The 17,694-nt window shown below is 38.3% G+C and overlaps 2 protein-coding genes across 2 annotated transcripts; both read left to right on the top strand.

Annotated features, from left to right (window-relative positions):
* Window positions 1–515: 515 nt before the first annotated feature.
* LOC107838602 (sodium-coupled neutral amino acid transporter 2-like) lies at window positions 516–1,667 on the top strand (the record flags this gene model as incomplete). The annotated part of the gene is made up of 4 exons (XM_016681537.1): window positions 516–662; window positions 751–895; window positions 987–1,084; window positions 1,195–1,667. Coding segments are annotated over 4 exons (492 nt in total), but the record flags the coding sequence as incomplete, so codon positions are not given.
* Window positions 1,668–6,516: 4,849 nt separating this feature from the next.
* Window positions 6,517–17,364, top strand: LOC107832865 (sodium-coupled neutral amino acid transporter 2-like). The gene is made up of 22 exons (XM_016681535.1): window positions 6,517–6,757; window positions 8,280–8,366; window positions 8,466–8,490; window positions 8,572–8,593; window positions 8,682–8,832; window positions 8,922–9,000; window positions 9,068–9,152; window positions 9,243–9,378; window positions 9,476–9,557; window positions 9,631–9,746; window positions 10,071–10,144; window positions 10,438–10,530; window positions 10,796–10,871; window positions 12,508–12,590; window positions 12,734–12,792; window positions 12,929–13,063; window positions 13,157–13,236; window positions 13,349–13,449; window positions 16,095–16,219; window positions 16,292–16,436; window positions 16,525–16,622; window positions 17,091–17,364. The coding sequence occupies exons 2-22, from the start codon at window positions 8,287–8,289 to the stop codon at window positions 17,190–17,192; spliced, it is 1,947 nt and encodes a 648-aa protein (XP_016537021.1). The 5' UTR covers window positions 6,517–6,757; window positions 8,280–8,286; the 3' UTR covers window positions 17,193–17,364.
* Window positions 17,365–17,694: the final 330 nt, after the last annotated feature.

Here is a 17,694-nt window from a genome sequence, read left to right on the forward strand (position 1 = left end):
CTAGGAACTTTATAAAACACTTTCAGTTTATTTCCAGTCATTTAGAACTTTGGTCCACATTCATGTCACTCCTGAGCAGAGGAACCAAACACACAGCCAAATGTGTCACAATAACAATTTTTGCTGAACAACAAATTGTCCCTGAACTTATTGCAATAAATGATAATATTGTTGTTTTGAAACAATTTTCAAGTAATATAACCATAATGGCATAATAATGGAAAGAACACATTCTTACAAATCAATCAACTTTAAATTNTGTCTCAGTGGGGTAATGGGTGGGCAACAGTACTACAGCTTCAGAGAGTTGTGTTCACTATGACTCTGTTTCCTTCTCTGGATGAAACAGAAATTACATTTTCCATGTAGAAAACATCGAGGGTATTGTTTTAGGTATGCTACACACCCTGGTTTTATGTGTTACCATGTTAATGTTTAATAATTACATATAATTGCAGCTGAGTTGGCGTTAAATCAAACTGTTCTTAGCCATAAGAAGTAAGTAACTAAAGTGATCTCTGTCATATTTCTGTTCAGTCCATGTGGGACCTGAGCTGCTCCACACCTACTCAGACTACTACAGGGATGATATTCTCCTGCTGGTTGTTCGCCTGGCTGTGCTGGCCGCTGTCACACTCACAGTTCCTGTGCTGCTCTTCCCTGTAAGTATTCAGGGTCTACCGTTAATGATCCAGTCAGTCACTAAGACTATGAAGTCCATTGAGCTAATCTTTGTCTGGTTCTGAACAGATTCGTACCTCAGTCGGCCACCTGCTGTTCCCAGGAAAAGACTTCAGCTGGATCCGTCACACTATCATCACCCTGACCCTGCTAGCAGGAACCAACATTCTGGTCATCTTTGTCCCCAGCATCAGAGATATTTTTGGCTTTATTGGTAAATAACTGTACATGTTAATATGTATCATCAACTTTCTAACAAAGTATTATTGACCTTTTGAGAACGGCTCATTTTTTCCTCCTTCCAGGTGTCTCTGCCTCTGCGATGCTGATCTTCATCCTGCCCTCAGCTTTCTATCTCAGACTGGTTAAGAAGGAGTCAATGAAATCCATGCAGAAGATTGGAGTAAGACATTATTAAACATTTCACAAACTGCTTTTCGTTTTTTTAGTAAATTCAATGCAAGATATTGTGTAACAACTTCAAATTAACTGTGAAATGATTTCTTCCACCAGGCTATGATGTTCCTGATATTAGGATTTGTTGTCATGTTTGACTGCATGTCTCTTATCATCTACGACTGGATTATGAACTCTAAGAAAGAACAAGGTCACTGAAGCTCCAGCTCTTCTGCTAGCAGAGAGGAACTGAATTTATTTTCTTTTTTTAACTTATTTTAAAGTTGTTGGGTTTTTTTTACTGTATCAAATATGTCAGAAAAAGCACATATTACTTGTTTTTTGTCAGGTAAGTCAAACATATTTAATATTCCTCCTAATATCCTATGACTTTGCACAGATGTGCTAAGGTGTCAGACACTATGTACTCCAATACTCAATACTACTTGCATATATCTTTTTCAACTTTTTTCAAAAGACTGTCTTCAGAAAAATTTTGTAACTTCAATAATTTTCTTAGAAAGCATTTAATTCAATGTATTATATGTGATATCAAAAATGCTTAAATAAAATGTTGTATTGAACCCCGATTCTCTGTGTTCATCATCTCAGTTTTCAAATGTTGGGTTTAGTCTGTATTTAAGCAAAACATGCTCAAATACCAAGTAATGTTTTAAATGTAACATTTTAGCAGGAGTTCAAATCTCAACCTTTCCAAGTTAGATTTTTATTTTATTTTATTTTTTATTTTTTTGAAGGGATGCCATGTCAAAAAAATGTATAAAACGCTTTCGGTTGATTTCCAGTCATTTAGAACATTGGTACATATTAATTTCACTCCCGAGCAGAGGAATCAAACACATAGCCAGCTAACTGCGGTAAAGCTAGCCGCCTCTTCGTAAATGCCAGTAAAGCCAGCCCGCACTCGATTTTCACGTGCGCCACGGCACAAAATGTTACGCCACCCTAATTTAGGAGATTCTTTCAGAGTAAAAGCTCACATCCGGTTCAAGTTTGATTTACTGCAAGTAGATTTCCTGCGGCTTCACGTTTAAACATTATATTTATGCAGTTGCAAAAGGAAATTATGTATCTGAAAATAAATTCAAATATATTGTGTGAAAAAAATACTGTAAACCATATGAAACCTCAATAAAAATGGTGACGTTAAACGATGTTTTACCAGTGACTTATCTCGCTTCAGGTTGACTGAAATACACTTCTAGAAGACACCCAGTAAATGGCCCTCGGAGGTGATGTGTATTTCAAAATTAAACCCTTTTAATAACACGTTTAGAATTTTAGTTTTACAAAAGTTAACATACACATTGCTAAAAAAACTAATTTTTAATTTCAAAATAAAAGCACGGCTACTTGGGGGGCGAGGGGGAGAGTGATAAAACCGTCTTATTTTAATAGGCTTTTATTTTGGAATTAAACATCAGATGTCTTTGACATTTGCTGGTTGTGAGGTGACCCTCTTTCACCGAGAAGTGAGAGAAGTCGCTGGAAATGGAGAGTTTTTCAGCATTGCTTAATGTCCCCAATTATTTCTGATACATTATTTATTTTTGCAACTGCATAAATATAAATTCTAAACATGAAGCCGCTGGAAGTCTTCTTCCAGTAGATCAAACATGAACCGGATGTGCGCTTTTATTGTGAAAGCAGCGCGTAAATGAGATAGCAAAAGTAGTACTGTGTGTATCATATCACACTGTAAAACATGTTTTTGGCTGTAGCTCATTTTGTGGACTTATGTGACTTAATTCATTTGGTTTAGTGATGACAACTTACTTTTTTGTGTTCAATTAACTTAAAAGTCACAAATCTAACTTGGATTAACTAAATTAACTTAAAGGAACATTTTACTTTGACTTTACTTGAAATAATTGAGTTCAAAACCAGATCTGTTTCCTACATCTGACCAACTCATTATACTATGATCTCCTAACTCAGTTCATTAAGTTTATCCATCTTAGTTTACTAAGTTTTTATAACTTAATTCATTAAGTGTGTTTAACATGACAAATTTAAGTCACTCTTACTCAAATCATTCATTTTTGTCTAAAATAATTCAGACCTCTTTGACTAAATTCTACAGAAAGTCAATTCAAATTTTTAAGTTGTTCCAAACTAAACAACTAAAATATCCAAAATTACATTATCACTCACATTGTACTTAAAATACAACAGGTAACACAGGTGTGCAGGTTAACAGTCTCTGCTCAGACAACAAAACAGTCGAATGACTGACCATATGTGCATTATAACCATAAGTTTAATGTTGTTATGCACGCAATTATGTTTCTGTAAACCATGTGTGTATTTTATTGACTTATAAGTTTATTTCACTGTTTCTATTTTTATATGAAGTTGTGCATAAGTGGCAGTTAGCTATCATAATGGAGTTAATACTGATTTGTGTTTTGCAGATATTTCAATTGTTATTGTGTTGCTGCTTCTATGATAATAATAATGATAATGTGCCTGTGCTGTAAAGCTGCATGCTGTGTGTTAATTCACAACATATGACCTTAAGGTTAAACAACCACCTTCTTGCTGCACTTGAGCGAAAAATAAATTACATTCAGTCACTGCTGTACTTTAGGAGACGCAGTTACTGTCAATGTGACCATATGTATAAACAGTTAATAAACAGAACTTCAGTAAATTTACACTGCAATTGTTTATCATGTGTCACATAGCAGGTAGTAGAGAAGGAGGTAGTAGATGGCAGGTTGTTGATACTCATCTTGTTATTAATGCTTTTGTTGTTGTTTCTGTAGCTTACACTTACAATGTGTATAATGGAAAACAGCTTCATGGATTTAAAATGCTACCACACATAAATACAGCTCTCATCACAGCTGCTCATATCATCATTGTGGCTGTTGGCAAACACAAATAACTTGTTGAGCATTTTTATGAGATGATATGTTGCTAGAAACTGGACTGGTTCTCTCAAAGAGCAGAGAAAAACTTTTAAAAACAAATAAATTTAAACTTCAGTAATGATCCTCATAATGTATGGAGTGAAAATAGTGTTAAAATGTCTGTGCGTACATAAAAAGATTTGTGAGTGTGTAAAAATATGTGCATGTGCGTGTGCAATACTGGATTTGTAAACCTTAAAAATGAAATAAACCTTCTCCAACGCCCATAAATGTTGAAAAAGTACACACAAGTCACCTGGTACAGACACACAAAACTGCATTTACACACAGATCCAGTTACGAGTGCACGAGTGTTTTTGAGACACATTTGATGCTTCACAAATATGGGACAACGGAGAATCTTTCTTGTGATTGGTCAAGCTCATATCACAAATTTCCCTGGTGGCTACCGTAATGTATCATACATGAATTACGGTAATGAGAAGAACCCAAACCGAATCCTGTCGGTGGCGACTGGTTGGTTAGAAGAGGGTTAAAGGAGACCGTGTTCTGAAGGATGCAATGAAGGTTATTTATGCTTTACACTTTTATTATAAAGGAACCAATGAAGTCATCATCTAAATTATGATGACTTATTATGAATATGTGCCCAATTTATGTTTGTTATAATCTAAATTTATTCCCTCTTGCTTCATATGTCCTTGGTACGTATGATATATATTCTTTAATTTCTCACGCTGTTTTATTTGGCATATAGCTAGGAAAGTTATATACTGGAGGTTAATCTATGGCAGCCTTCCTCTGTGGCTTTAAAACAGAGAAGCAGAGAGTAAGAGAAAAAAAGAAAACAAATATTTTCCAGACAAACTATTCTCTTCTCAATGATGAACTCTAGTGGTCAATGTTGGATACTACACAATTGGAGATGCGCGCGCGCTCTCTCTCTCTCTATGAAATTTGATATTTTATTTGAATTTCCAGAACTACAAGTGAAACATTTTGAGAGTCTATTTCTCTTTTGAAGGAGATCATAGATCAGTTTCACCCAAACAAAATAAAACGTCTCGTGGTGAACCAAAGGAAAAAAATAAATAAATCATGAAAGTCCAATGACATCAAACAAAGATTTAAATGGCAATACGTATCCACAAAAAATGAAAATCTCTGGAGCACAATAACATCCTAAAAAGAATTAGAAACAATGACTCAGGTAGGTCACAGAATTTCATAGAGTGGTGCGAAAAAATATTTTCCTCTTCCTGGGTCCATTTTTGCTTTTTTGTCCCACTTAAATATTTCAGACCATCAAATAATGTCTAAAACTGCTCAAAGACAGCCAAGATAAATACCAAAAGCAATTTTCAAATGATGTTTATGTTCATTAAGGGAAAATAGCTGTCCAAGCTAACCTGTCCGTGTGATGAAGTTTTTGCCCTCATGATAAATCAGGATTGAACTGGGATGATCCAGATTTTATAGAAAGTAAAGCCAAATCGTTTAGATGGAACTTATATTATGACCATAACATATCTGGGAGAAAAAAAAAAGAATCAAACATAAATCAAGTGAAGTTTAAGGTTGTGACTTCAGGTGTCTTCACATCACACAGACTTTTCCTTAAGGAGATTGTCTTATGTTCCCAGTTCTACCTCATCTTTTTTTTCCCCCTGCTCTTTGCAGTGCCGTCGTTTCCTTTCTGAATCACGGTAGCAAGACCTGTCAACAAATCAAAGTAAAAGTGTGAATGTGAATCTAGTCCTGTCTCTAGTAACAGATTTCTCACAATTACAATTTACAAGCCTTGTCATCTAAACTTTAGCAGTAGTTTACAACAAAACATTCCAAAGTGCCTCTGCTATATTGTCACAAAAGGTACAAAATAAACCATACCAAAAGTCAGAAAAGTCAGACTAATACATTTGACTGTATAACAAAGATTTGTGACTCTGAGGCACTGACATGTTCATTGACACAGATATTTAATTTTGAGAGATGAACTCCGGATTTTGAGAAAGAGACTTTAAGAAAGAAATCAAAAAATAATACAAAACATAGAAATACAAAAACTGGGAAGAATACACAGGGAGCCATGGAACAACAGACCAGGTGACATGAAGCAAACAGAAGGAAGGAGGTGAGTGAAAGAGAGCAGGGCAAATACCAGAAGCTTGAATACTAGAGAATGGAACAGGACTAAGAGAAAGAGAGAGAGTTCTGAACTTCATTCTAAAAAGAATAACGTATAAATAAATGCAAAAAATGTACAACTCCAACCTGCATGAACAAGCAACAAGAAGAGTTTGATGGAAGTAAAGACAAAAGCTAAAGCTGATCAAAGAAAACAGGAATCAAATTTACAAACTCTGGGGGGAAGCAAACACAGGATATGACAACTATCATATCATTGAGCATCACGTGCTGCTTTTCTTTTTTTTCTTTTTTTTCTTTTTTTTGTGCTGTTGGTATTTTTCCATTTGACTGTTTGCGGTCCTCACAGCGGCTCAGGAACCAGACACCTGCCCCGGAAACCCCCACCTCCCCCACATGTCAGCTGAGCTGATGTTGACAAAAACAGTTTCTTCTTAGCCGTCTTAACTTTTCTTGCTACTTGGAAAAATCTTTGACTAGTATCAAAGATACTGTCAGTAAGAGTCATCTTACTGACAGGTGGAGGTTACTGACTCACAAATACAAATGAAATGCTCTAATCCTTTTTACAGTCGGACTTTAAATCCTCCGTTTGTTTTACTTTCATGTCCTCGCCTCAAGGTCAACTTTTAAAGGTATGGAAACTAGTTTGGTTTGACTGGTGGTTTGCTTACTCATCTTGGGGCGAAAAAACAACTTTATTTTGTATGTGACTGTGCAAACTGTACGCCTGTTTTACGCAACAGTGACATGTTCTAAAGACAATAGGTCCGCTAGTCTGGAATCCTGCAGAAAAACTACGAGGCTGCTAAAGATAATATCACAAATATATGACTTCAGGCAGCTTGATGTGTGATTAATGCATGTAAAACTTTAGGATTTATAACTATTTTAACTACCCAGTTCTCAGCTGTGATCTGCACTGGGTTATTGTTACTGCGTATTGGTTCCATCCGTTCTTACAGCATAACGTTGCACGAGGCCGCTTCTCTTCATTTAGTTTTTTTTTTTTTTTTTCATATATAAATGACGGGAAAAAAACAACTGAAATTCAATTGAACACAATAATATCAATTCCATGTTTGTGCTTTCTGACTTTTGGTGTGGTTTATTTTGCACCTTTTGTGCAAAATATTATTTTTTTTAAATCTGCCTAGTCCACACATAACGGGACAGCTGGGAAAACGAATACATTTTTATGCGTTTTGGTCTTTCATCCACATAACACACCGTTTAATATCACTTAAAACTGTTATTTATAGAAACTCAAACCAAAGCGGGGAGAAACCTGTTTTTGTCTGTGTACATTGGAAAAAATAGATTTAAGGTTCCAGGCGTTACAGTCTGCGATAAACGGTTCTCCAGTGTATCCGCATACATTCTTTGACATGACTCCCAAAAGACATTGTTTTGTGTTTTAATAACTTTATATTCTGATACACTATTTAAAAGTAGTTCAGCTTCCAAATGGACCTCCTGGCACCATGTTGCCGCCTCATAACCCTCCCCCATAACTCCCCTACACAGCTCCTTCAGACTAGCCAGCAGCAATTAGCAAACACCTGGCAGAATGGTACATCTACTGAGCTCATTTGTTGAGCTACTTCTCAGTGCAACGCTGGTAAAAATGTTGTTAAAGGCTTAAAATAGGAGCGATGTTGTGAGAAGCGTTCAACTTGTTGGCTGACGGCGGAGTTTCAGAAAGAGCAGGAGCTTCTTAAAGAGACAGAGGCTCAATTTCAAGATGTCAGTCGTCTCAAGATTCTTTACAAAATAATTATCCAGTTTATACATAGATATATTTAGTCAATTCAGTTCAGTCATGTAGACGTCAATTTCACACATTCCAACTAAGTTACAGGTGGCTGCAGCTGATCCCACTGAGCAGTCTCTATCTCAGTTTAATACACAGTGGAGCTGCTGGTCCTTATTTTATAACTCTATAAAAGTTATACTTGTTCCCCCATTCCTACAGCTCTGTGTCTTTGTTGACTATGTGGCTCTGTTGGGTCTTACCTGATCAAGATGAGTAGAGAACATGTCGGTTGTGTATTGATAGGATGCTCTGAAAGGGCACTGGTTTTACTAAAGACAGTTTAGACAGAATGAACTATAGTAATTATTTTTACATTCCCCATATCCCTGATGGCTTTTCAGCTGTAAAATGCCGTACGCTGGTGAAGATGACGACAGCTGCAGCTCCATCAGTGATGACTTCCCTTGCTTTAAGGGCCGTCTGGACTGGTGAGCCTCATGAAAACATGTCCTCACAAACACGTCAAAAGAAACCTTTAAAACTGTCAACTCAATTAACACAAAACTCTCTGCTCTTCTTCCATCAAGCAAGAAGAAATATGATATAAAATCTGTAAGTTGGCAAAAGCTTTATTTGTATTGCCGTAGTCATTTTTCGTTTTTCTTCACTGATCACTTTGTGTTTTCTTCTCAGCCCCAGGAAAGTCCTTCTAGTGGTAGGTTTGATTTCAGCCTATGGTCAATTTGTATTGACCATACAAATTGGTCAATACAAATTGACAAATTGAATTTTACTATTTTAAGCCTCGGTGTCCAGTGACGAGCAGCCTGATGCTGAAACTGACACCAAACATTCAGACTCTACTGAAGATGGTAGACACAGCAACTGCAGCTGCTGCTCTGACGAGAGTCGGAAGTCTCCTCTTAATTTCAAGGGAGAGCAGCCACTGGATGGGTGAGGAAAATCTTAACTGGTGCTGACAAAACAACAAAACTTTACATCCTGCCAATGCATTAAACATGAAATTCTCTCATCTTTTAAAGGCAGGGCCCTAATTTGGATGCAGCGAGTCGAAACTCCCTTCATGACCAAAACCCAAGCAAAGAGAAGGAAAGCAAACAGGCAAGTTGCAGTTTTTGTTACACTTGCAATAATTTTTGTTTCTAGAATCCCCTTGACTGTCCTGTAGTTTCTCTTACAGCACCAAGACGATCCTTCTAGTGGTGGGACTCACTTCAACATGAGCAACAAAAACATGAGCAGTTTGACCCAAGGTCAGCCCTGGCAATGGGACAGCACATCTAAGTACATGTCTATTACAGCATCTTCAATAAGAAAAATTAATAGGGTTTCCTTATTTTTAGCTCTGGTGCCCCGTGATGAGCAACCTATTGCTGAAGCGACAGTTACATGCCTGAATGCTCTGCCAGAACATGGCAGCTGCAGCTCCATCAGTAACGATGATCTCCCTCTGCGCAAGAAAAAATTCCCCCTGGATGAGTGAGGCTCATTTTGACATTGTCTTCACAAACACACCAAAAAAAAACCTTTAAATGCTGTCAACTCAATTAAAACAAAACTCTGTCTTCTCTATCAGACAATACCCTGATTCAGATACAGAGAATCAAAACTTCCTCTCTGATCATAAGGCGAGCAAGAACAATTATGAAACTGAAAGGGTAAGTTGCATATTTCACTAGATGTCATTTTTTTCTACTATTACCTGAAAACTCGTTGTTTTCTCCTCTTCAGCACCAGGGCAGTTCCTCCGTCAGCATGTCCATTTTCAATCTGAGCATCGCCATCATGGGCAGCGGCATCCTGGGTCTGTCCTTCGCCATGGCCAACACCGGCATCGCCCTGTTTGTGTAAGCATTCTTCCATCACCTAAAACCTGAAACCTCATTTTTAGCTCCAACATTTCTTAACTCCAGTCCAGGCAGGTGTCTCTTCAAGGTCTCAGGTTCTTATGTTGCCAAACTCTCCAAGATCCCGAGATCCCTGCCAACAGCTCTGTGACCCTGACAGTCTGTTGATCTTTGAACTTTTAACAGCGTCTATCATGACAGCTCCAAAAAGAGAATGTTCACTTCTAGCAAGAAGGAGGTTATTGTAGACAACTTGCAAGCACACAAGTCATTTCATATTCTACTCCGTCTTGTGCAACCTCCTTCTCTCCCTTGTGTTTACAGGATTCTCCTGGTTACCGTTGCCATTTTCTCCTTGTATTCTGTCCACTTGTTGCTGAAGACAGCTGATGAAGCAGGTGAGCAGCAGTTCTGACTTTCCAGCAACGTTTTGAAGGTTTTATTGGCTCTAGTGGTCTTTATTTGAGAGTGGTTGACAGGACAGTAGGCAGTGAGAGAGGGGGAAGACATGTGGCAAAGGTAATCAGGATGGGACTCAAACTTGTGAGGTCCATGTTGACGACCAAGGCCTCTGTACATGGGTTGTGCTTTACCCCTGCACCATCACAGCATCTTCCAGCAGCTCTTTAAGATTAATTATATTTAAATGTCAAGATTTAAAACTCTTTGGGGTTTTCTCCTCTTTTTCCAGGTGCTCTTGTTTACGAGTCACTGGGTCACAAGGCCTTTGGGATCCCAGGGAAACTGGCTGCTTCCTGCTCCATCACCATGCAGAACATTGGAGGTGAGGGACTGACCTTCAAGTAGCAAATGTTGTTTTCTGTGTTATACAACAATGATTTAAACAGCTTCACTGAGTGCAAACTCTGAATATGATGGAAAGCAGGCAGACATTGGCAAATAGAGATTAGGATGAGTTTTACATCATACAGATATTTTTGTCATCAATTATTGAACTTTTTGTTGCTCACCAGATATCAGGCATTCTGGCTCTACATTTTTAATCAGCTGTACCGATTGTTCCTTATTCTTGTTTTTTTTCTCTACAGCCATGTTGACTTACCTCTACATCATCAAATATGAGCTCCCCGTTGTCATTCAGTTCTTTGCTGGAGCAACTCATGGGTGAGTAGCTAAATTTGACTTTAAAAAAAACTTTTGCAACTGGAATCAGTACTTAAAAGGAAACTACCTGACATGACAGGTTGTCACATCACACCTCGGTAGTTTTCACACCTTGCTGCAGAATTTTTCGTCTACAATAACAAATTGGTTTACAGCAGGACATTTTATTCTGACCATGTCTCAACACGAAGGGAACCTTTCATGTCTTCAGTGACAACAGGCAATAGATTTTTCATATTCTCCTCTGTCTGGTGCAAACTTGATACTAATAAGTAAAGAAAGTATAGGCACTATTTTTTTTTTCAGAGTTGATGAATGATGTAACAATCAGGTGTGCAGAGAGGGTCAGCAGGACTGACCTTCCCTCCATGCAGAACTTGTACAGAAGCCTCCAAACACTTGTTGGGAACCCACACATCCTGGATACAAAAAAACATTCAGATTTTTACCTTTCTATTACGCAACAACCAGCCGCCACAGAGACATTTTCTTCTTCCACAAATTTGGCAAATAAATCTGATTCTGGATGGATATGGCAAATCAGCTGCCATTTACACTGAACAAAAATATAAACGTGGCACATGGCCTACGAGGATGAGGTCCATTTGCAGTAGTGCCAGTCTGTTGGAAACCAACCCTTAAACGGCCTGTTGGTCAGGCAGTGGACATTGAACCATGCAGCTTCTGCTCTGGTGGACGTCCCTGCATCCAACATGCTAACTTCCAACATCTGAGGCTTTATGACTTGTGACAAAATGTGACATTTTGGGGCCTTTTATTGTCCCCAGTCCAAGGACTGTCCAATTGTTGCTTATTTCACCTGATCACCCGCTGGACATGCCTGACCCATGCACAGAGGAAAAAAAACAACTCACTGAGTAACGCTCACTGACAACAAGTTGGATTAAAAATTATACACAAATCAGGAGAAATATTACTTTTTTACAATAAAATGTTAACAAATGTTTATTTACAGTTGTTAACGCCACATGGCAACAATATTTGATATGGGGCGTTTATATTTTTGCTCAGTGTAGATTACAAACACCAAGCTAAACGTGTTGCATACCGGTGTTGCAAAAAAGTTGACAAACTAACAGCTAAAGTTGTTCAGTTTTAATTCAGTTTAAAATGACTTTAATTTAACTAAAGTAATGAATTGGGGGTAGGAGTTTATAAGTTCTCACTTCTTCCTACCCCATTTTGAGCATGATATGTTAACTGAAACAAAAAAATCTGTATTTTCTCTTCTTTCTTATGCACTTCTTGTTACTGTGCACTATTTTATTTTTATATTTGTATCATGTTCGAATAAAATTTCATTTCATTTCATTTCATTTCAATTGTGACTGTGATGGTGATGGGGATTGGATTTAGGATGGGGAGGGGTTGCAGCTGTGGAAATGCAGGAGGGAAAGTCTGAATGTTTGTAGTTTTTAACTCAGCTTTGGTGAAGGCTGATGCATCAGAGCAGGAAACAAGATGTTCAATCAGACCTTAAGTTAAAATGTATGACAAGTACAAAGATCCTGTTTTTAGATTCAAAACTAATACATAGATTTTTTTATTTTTTTTTATCAAATCAAGTAACAAATAACTGTCAGTGAATTGAGAGACTTATTTTTGTGTGTTTCAGTGAATGGTACATCAATGGAGATTACCTTGTGATTATGTTCTCAGTTAATGTTATCCTGCCTCTGTCATTACTCAAGAATTTAGGTAAGGAGTGTGTGTGTGTGTGTCATAAAATGTTGTTCCTAAGTAATAACAAAAGTAGAAGTGGGAGCTTTAAAACAGAAATGATATTTTGTCTGAAAGCACCAGCTTTTGGACAAAAATCATTTTTTATCTTGCCTCACTAGGTTACCTTGGTTACACCAGTGGTCTCTCTCTGCTCTGCATGGTGTTTTTTCTGATTATGGTGAGGACAACCCCACCTTGTTTCCTTAATCCTCCCATAGTGACTAGACTTAATCCTTCCTTTAAAACCTTAAAAGTCTATATATTATAAAAATATAGCACTGCCCAAAAATATTTTTTTCTACATATTCCTGCAGGTGATCATAAAGAAGTTCCAGATCCCATGCCCTCTGCCTCTTCCTGGAAATGAAACCAACATCACCCCCCACAGTGACAACACCACTACAGATGATGACACTTGCGAGCCTAAATACTTTGTCTTCAATTCACAGGTAAATAAATCTCTTGCAGATTAAACAGGTTTGAATATTTTCAGTAACACTCATAGAATAACTTCTAATCTTTGTATTTTTCCATCCCTCCAGACTGCCTATGCTGTACCCATCCTCACTTTTGCCTTCGTGTGCCATCCTACTATCCTACCCATGTATGAGGAGCTCAAAGAGTAAGTGCTGCTGCATGGATTTAACTCAAACTTTCTATAATGCTTAAACTAAACCAATGTTATATTTCTTTAAAGTTTGGTCTGGTAAATAAAACTCTCCTTCCCTGAACAGCCGCTCACGCCGAAAGATGCAGAATGTGGCCAACGTTTCCTTCCTGGCCATGTTCATCATGTACCTGCTGGCCGCCCTCTTTGGATACCTCACCTTCAACAGTAAGTTGGGCAAGATTTTAAAGCTATAGTACACCTTGTTAATACTAGACCTGAACCCCTTTTACCTTCAAAACTGCTTACATTTTTTATGCTGTAGTAGCAAAAAGGTGTCAGACAGCCGATGGTTGCTGTCATAGTGATTGGGGTTGATGAAGTGGAAATTTCCTTTCCACTTCATCCTCAACAAGCTCTATAGTTATTGAAATAAGTGTCAAGTTAACAAAGAACAATGGCTGCAGCTGGTATTAACACCCCAGACCAAAGGGAACCTAATTCTGTCAGCCTTTCAGTGCCCTCAAGTTACCACGTGTTACTGAAAATGTGTGTGCGTGTGTGCGCACGTGTGTGTGTGTGTGTGTGTGCGCTTGTGTGCGTGTGTGTGTGTGTGTGTGTCTGGAGTAACAGTAGGCTAATTGGAAGATAGTATAACAAATGGAGTGAAATGTTTAGCAAGCAAAGCTCTGGATAGATTTAGATGGGACCAAGTAGCCAGAAGCTAGCTTATCTCTGGAAGTTTTACCTCTCTGTGTACTTCTAGACAAGTAAGACTCAAGCAGTGGTGGAGAAAGTACTCAAAAAATTTACTTAAGTAAAAGTAAAAAAGTACTGGCTTTTAAAAGTACTTAAGTATTAAAAGTAAAAGTACTTGCTGAATAATACCTAATCGCTAATACAATATCATTAAGTGAACCGATCGCATTTAATTTTAACACATCAGAAATGTGCCATTTTAATGAACAATGCCAGAGATAAAGATTATTGTGTTTACTCTGTAACATAGTTTAGACTTAAATATGTGATTCTATGCATCATCACTTCAGGGATGGAAACATCTCATCTCCTGTCCTAACATAGCATGAACTTCACTTTTTTTTTTTGCCACTAATGGCTTTTATTTTTAAAGAAATCCAACTGAAAGGGTGGGAAGGGGACGACATGGAACCAAGGAGCCATGTAGCAGAGTTGTAGTCTAGACCACCGAACCCGAGACCTCTCGCTACATGACACAATAAAATTAAGTGCACCTATCAAAATTGATTCTCAAATTGATCTGATAGATCCACATTCCCATAAAAATACCCAGATATTAAATACTTAGAGCTGAAATAAATTGAACTGGTATTAATTCAAACTCTTCTTCATTCTGTTTTGCTTTCATCTCTGTGCCACAATCCACAGAGGTCTCCTGCTGTCCCTAAAAAAATAACACTCTGGGCGATTGCCCATATTGCCAATGTCAGAAACCACAACTGCCTGCACCATTAAACATAGCAATTAATGGTAAACAACGTTAAACTATGAACACTGTCCAAGGCGCAACACGCAAGAAGTAACCAAGCCGAAGGAGGTGACTGTTTTCATCCTCCCTCCTGCTGCAACGTCTTCCGCCATGACAGGAGACGAAGACAAAGAGCATGAGCATGCTTTGTATTCTTATGTTCATGACTTATTTATTCGCCAATTATGTATATATATTTTTTATTAAATAAAATAGCTACTGCAGTGTACGCAGAGCATCACAAGAACACAGAACGTCTCTCAGTGAGGCTTCAGTCCTATCAGCCTTAGTAAAGATCCATCCAGAAGAATCGGATCGTTCCTGAATGTCATATCAATGCAGACTTTGGTCACAGCGTTGTCCCATATTTGCGAAACCTCATTCATCACCTCCACACAATAATTCAGCGTATGAGTGACAACTTTTTTCCATCGCAGATGCAACATGTGTCTCAGTACAGCTAGCTTTGCTAGCATCACGTCCACAGATCTTACCTTTCTTTGAGCTTTCCTTCCAAGTGACGCTAAAAGTTGGACTAAGTCCCCACCGTCACGTTATTACTTGGATTTTACGGCGCCACCTTAAGACCCTGAACTTCACATTTTAACGGACAAAAAGAGCAACGCGGCTTGGATGTAACGAGTAATGCAACAGTTTTGTAGAAATGTAGTGAAGTAGAAAGTACAGATACTTACTGTAAAATGTAGTGGAGTAAAAGTAGAAAGTACCCATTATTAAATCTACTTAAGTAAAGTACAGATACACGAAAATTGTACTTAAGTACAGTAACGAAGTACTTGTACTTGTACTTTGTTACTTCCCACCACTGGACTGAAGTAAACACCAACACAGACAAAGTCAGAATAAGCTCATGTTGCCAGAGGCCATGTGGTGTTTGTGGGTTCTCAACTTTACTAATGGGGTAACACAGTGACGCAAAGCAAAAGAAACAGCTTTTCTTCGATTATCTACTATCCAACTCAAACAGTTTAAGCACAACAAACGAAGCAATGGATGATTTCTTCATTGTCCCATCCTAGTCAATTATCTGGAGGCTTTCTGAGTGGGTCCGCTCTCAGTTAATGGTTGGTCTGGACAGGTTGCTCACGGTTGTGATTTCCATCTTCCTTCAAGCGGTGGAGATAGCAACAGTGATGCACTTAGTGAGTCTTGCCCCTTCCTGGAGAATCAATACTTAAACCTACCTCTTGCATGAGCTAAAACATCAAGATGCATACGACTGATCTTAGTTTGTCAGCCATATCAGGGTCATCTTAGTCCAAAGTGTTAGCATGCTAATGTTGGATAATTACATATGATTGGTGTTGAATGTAACTAGAGTGATCTCTGTCATATTTCTGTTCAGTCCATGTGGGACCTGAGCTGCTCCACACCTACTCAAGGTACTACAGGGATGATATTCTCCTGCTGGCTGTTCGCCTGGCTGTGCTGGCCGCTGTCACACTCACAGTTCCTGTGCTCCTCTTCCCTGTAAGTATCGAAGGTCCACCATTAGTTATTTGGTCTACAAAGTCCAATGACCTAATCTTTGGTTCTGAACAGATTCATACCTCAGTCGGCCACCTGCTGTTCCCAGGAAAAGACTTCAGCTGGATCCGTCACGCTATCACCACCCTGACCCTGCTAGCAGGAACCAACATTCTGGTCATCTTTGTCCCCAGCATCAGATATATTTTTGGCTTATGTGGTTTGTAACTCCACATGTTCTCAACATCTGTCTAACAATTCATTATTGACTTTTTGGGATCAATTTTGCCATTTTTCCTCTTTCCCAGGTGCCTCTTCTGCTGTAATGTTGATCTTCATTCTGCCCTCAGCGCTCTATATCAAACTAGTCAAGAAGGAATCAATGAAGTCCGTTCAGAAGATTGGGGTAAGACATTATTAAAGGGGCAGCATTAGGTAAATTCAACCTTTTTGAACTTTACATCATTTAATGTTATTCCCTCGTCAAAAACAAACCTGGAGTGTTGCTTTGATTCTTTCATACATATGTGAGAAATCCTTTAATCTCCCGTGGCAACCATTCAGCTCTCCAAAACACCTGAGTGGACCTAACCCCGTATTCAAGGCTCAGCTCCTCTTCTGAGCTGCAGTTTCCAAGCTTCTGCTCTACAGAGCTCCTTCAGACTAGCCATCAGCAAATAGCAAACACCTGGTGGACTGTGCCTCTACTGCACTCATTAATGAACCACTTCTCAGAGCAACGCTGGTAAAAACGTTGTTAAAGGGTTAATAAAGGAGCCATGTAGTGATGGTTTCAGAAAGAGCAGGAGTTCTTTCAGGTTATTCATAAACTTAAAATATACAGTACTAACTACGAAACCATTTCCTGTTTCAGGCCACCATGTTCCTGATATTCGGCATGGCCGTCATGTTTGTCAGCTTGAGTGGAGTCATCTATGACTGGATGTGGAGCAGAGTGTCGGACCAAGACGTTTAAATCTCCAGCTCCTGGGGAGTTACTAAAGCACAGGTGGTTTTTACTGCGCCAAAATTGTGGTTGCATCATTTCCATAGAAGCAATTTCACTTAAACAGGACCTATTCAAAATGTCTTCGATGACTTTTCTCAGTGTCATTACCAGGAGTTCCAGAGTGTCTGACTTGAGTTTCGCGCTGCTGTTTGTGTGTGGCAGCTTTACTACTGCTGAGAACCTGTGTGCCTACAATTTTTACTTACTATATGCTATTTTTATATATTTAAGCAGTATATATTTCTTAAATATAATGGATTACTAAATGTGTTTTTCATGTGAACTACTTTGTTTGAAAGACTGAAGAGAATTATTTTGGAGCGTCAAATGAATCTTTGTTTTGTAAAGAGTTTTCTCCAAGTGTAGCTATAACTGTTACTTTTTTCAGAGGTTGAGCAAATCATGTTTATGTTTTTTCAATTTATTTAACTGAAAAAACTCTTTATTATGTTACAAACATTTAGAGACT

This window comes from Poecilia formosa, unplaced genomic scaffold, assembly GCF_000485575.1.
Source record: "Poecilia formosa unplaced genomic scaffold, Poecilia_formosa-5.1.2 Scaffold284, whole genome shotgun sequence".
In the NCBI taxonomy this organism is placed as follows: Eukaryota; Metazoa; Chordata; class Actinopteri; order Cyprinodontiformes; family Poeciliidae; genus Poecilia; species Poecilia formosa.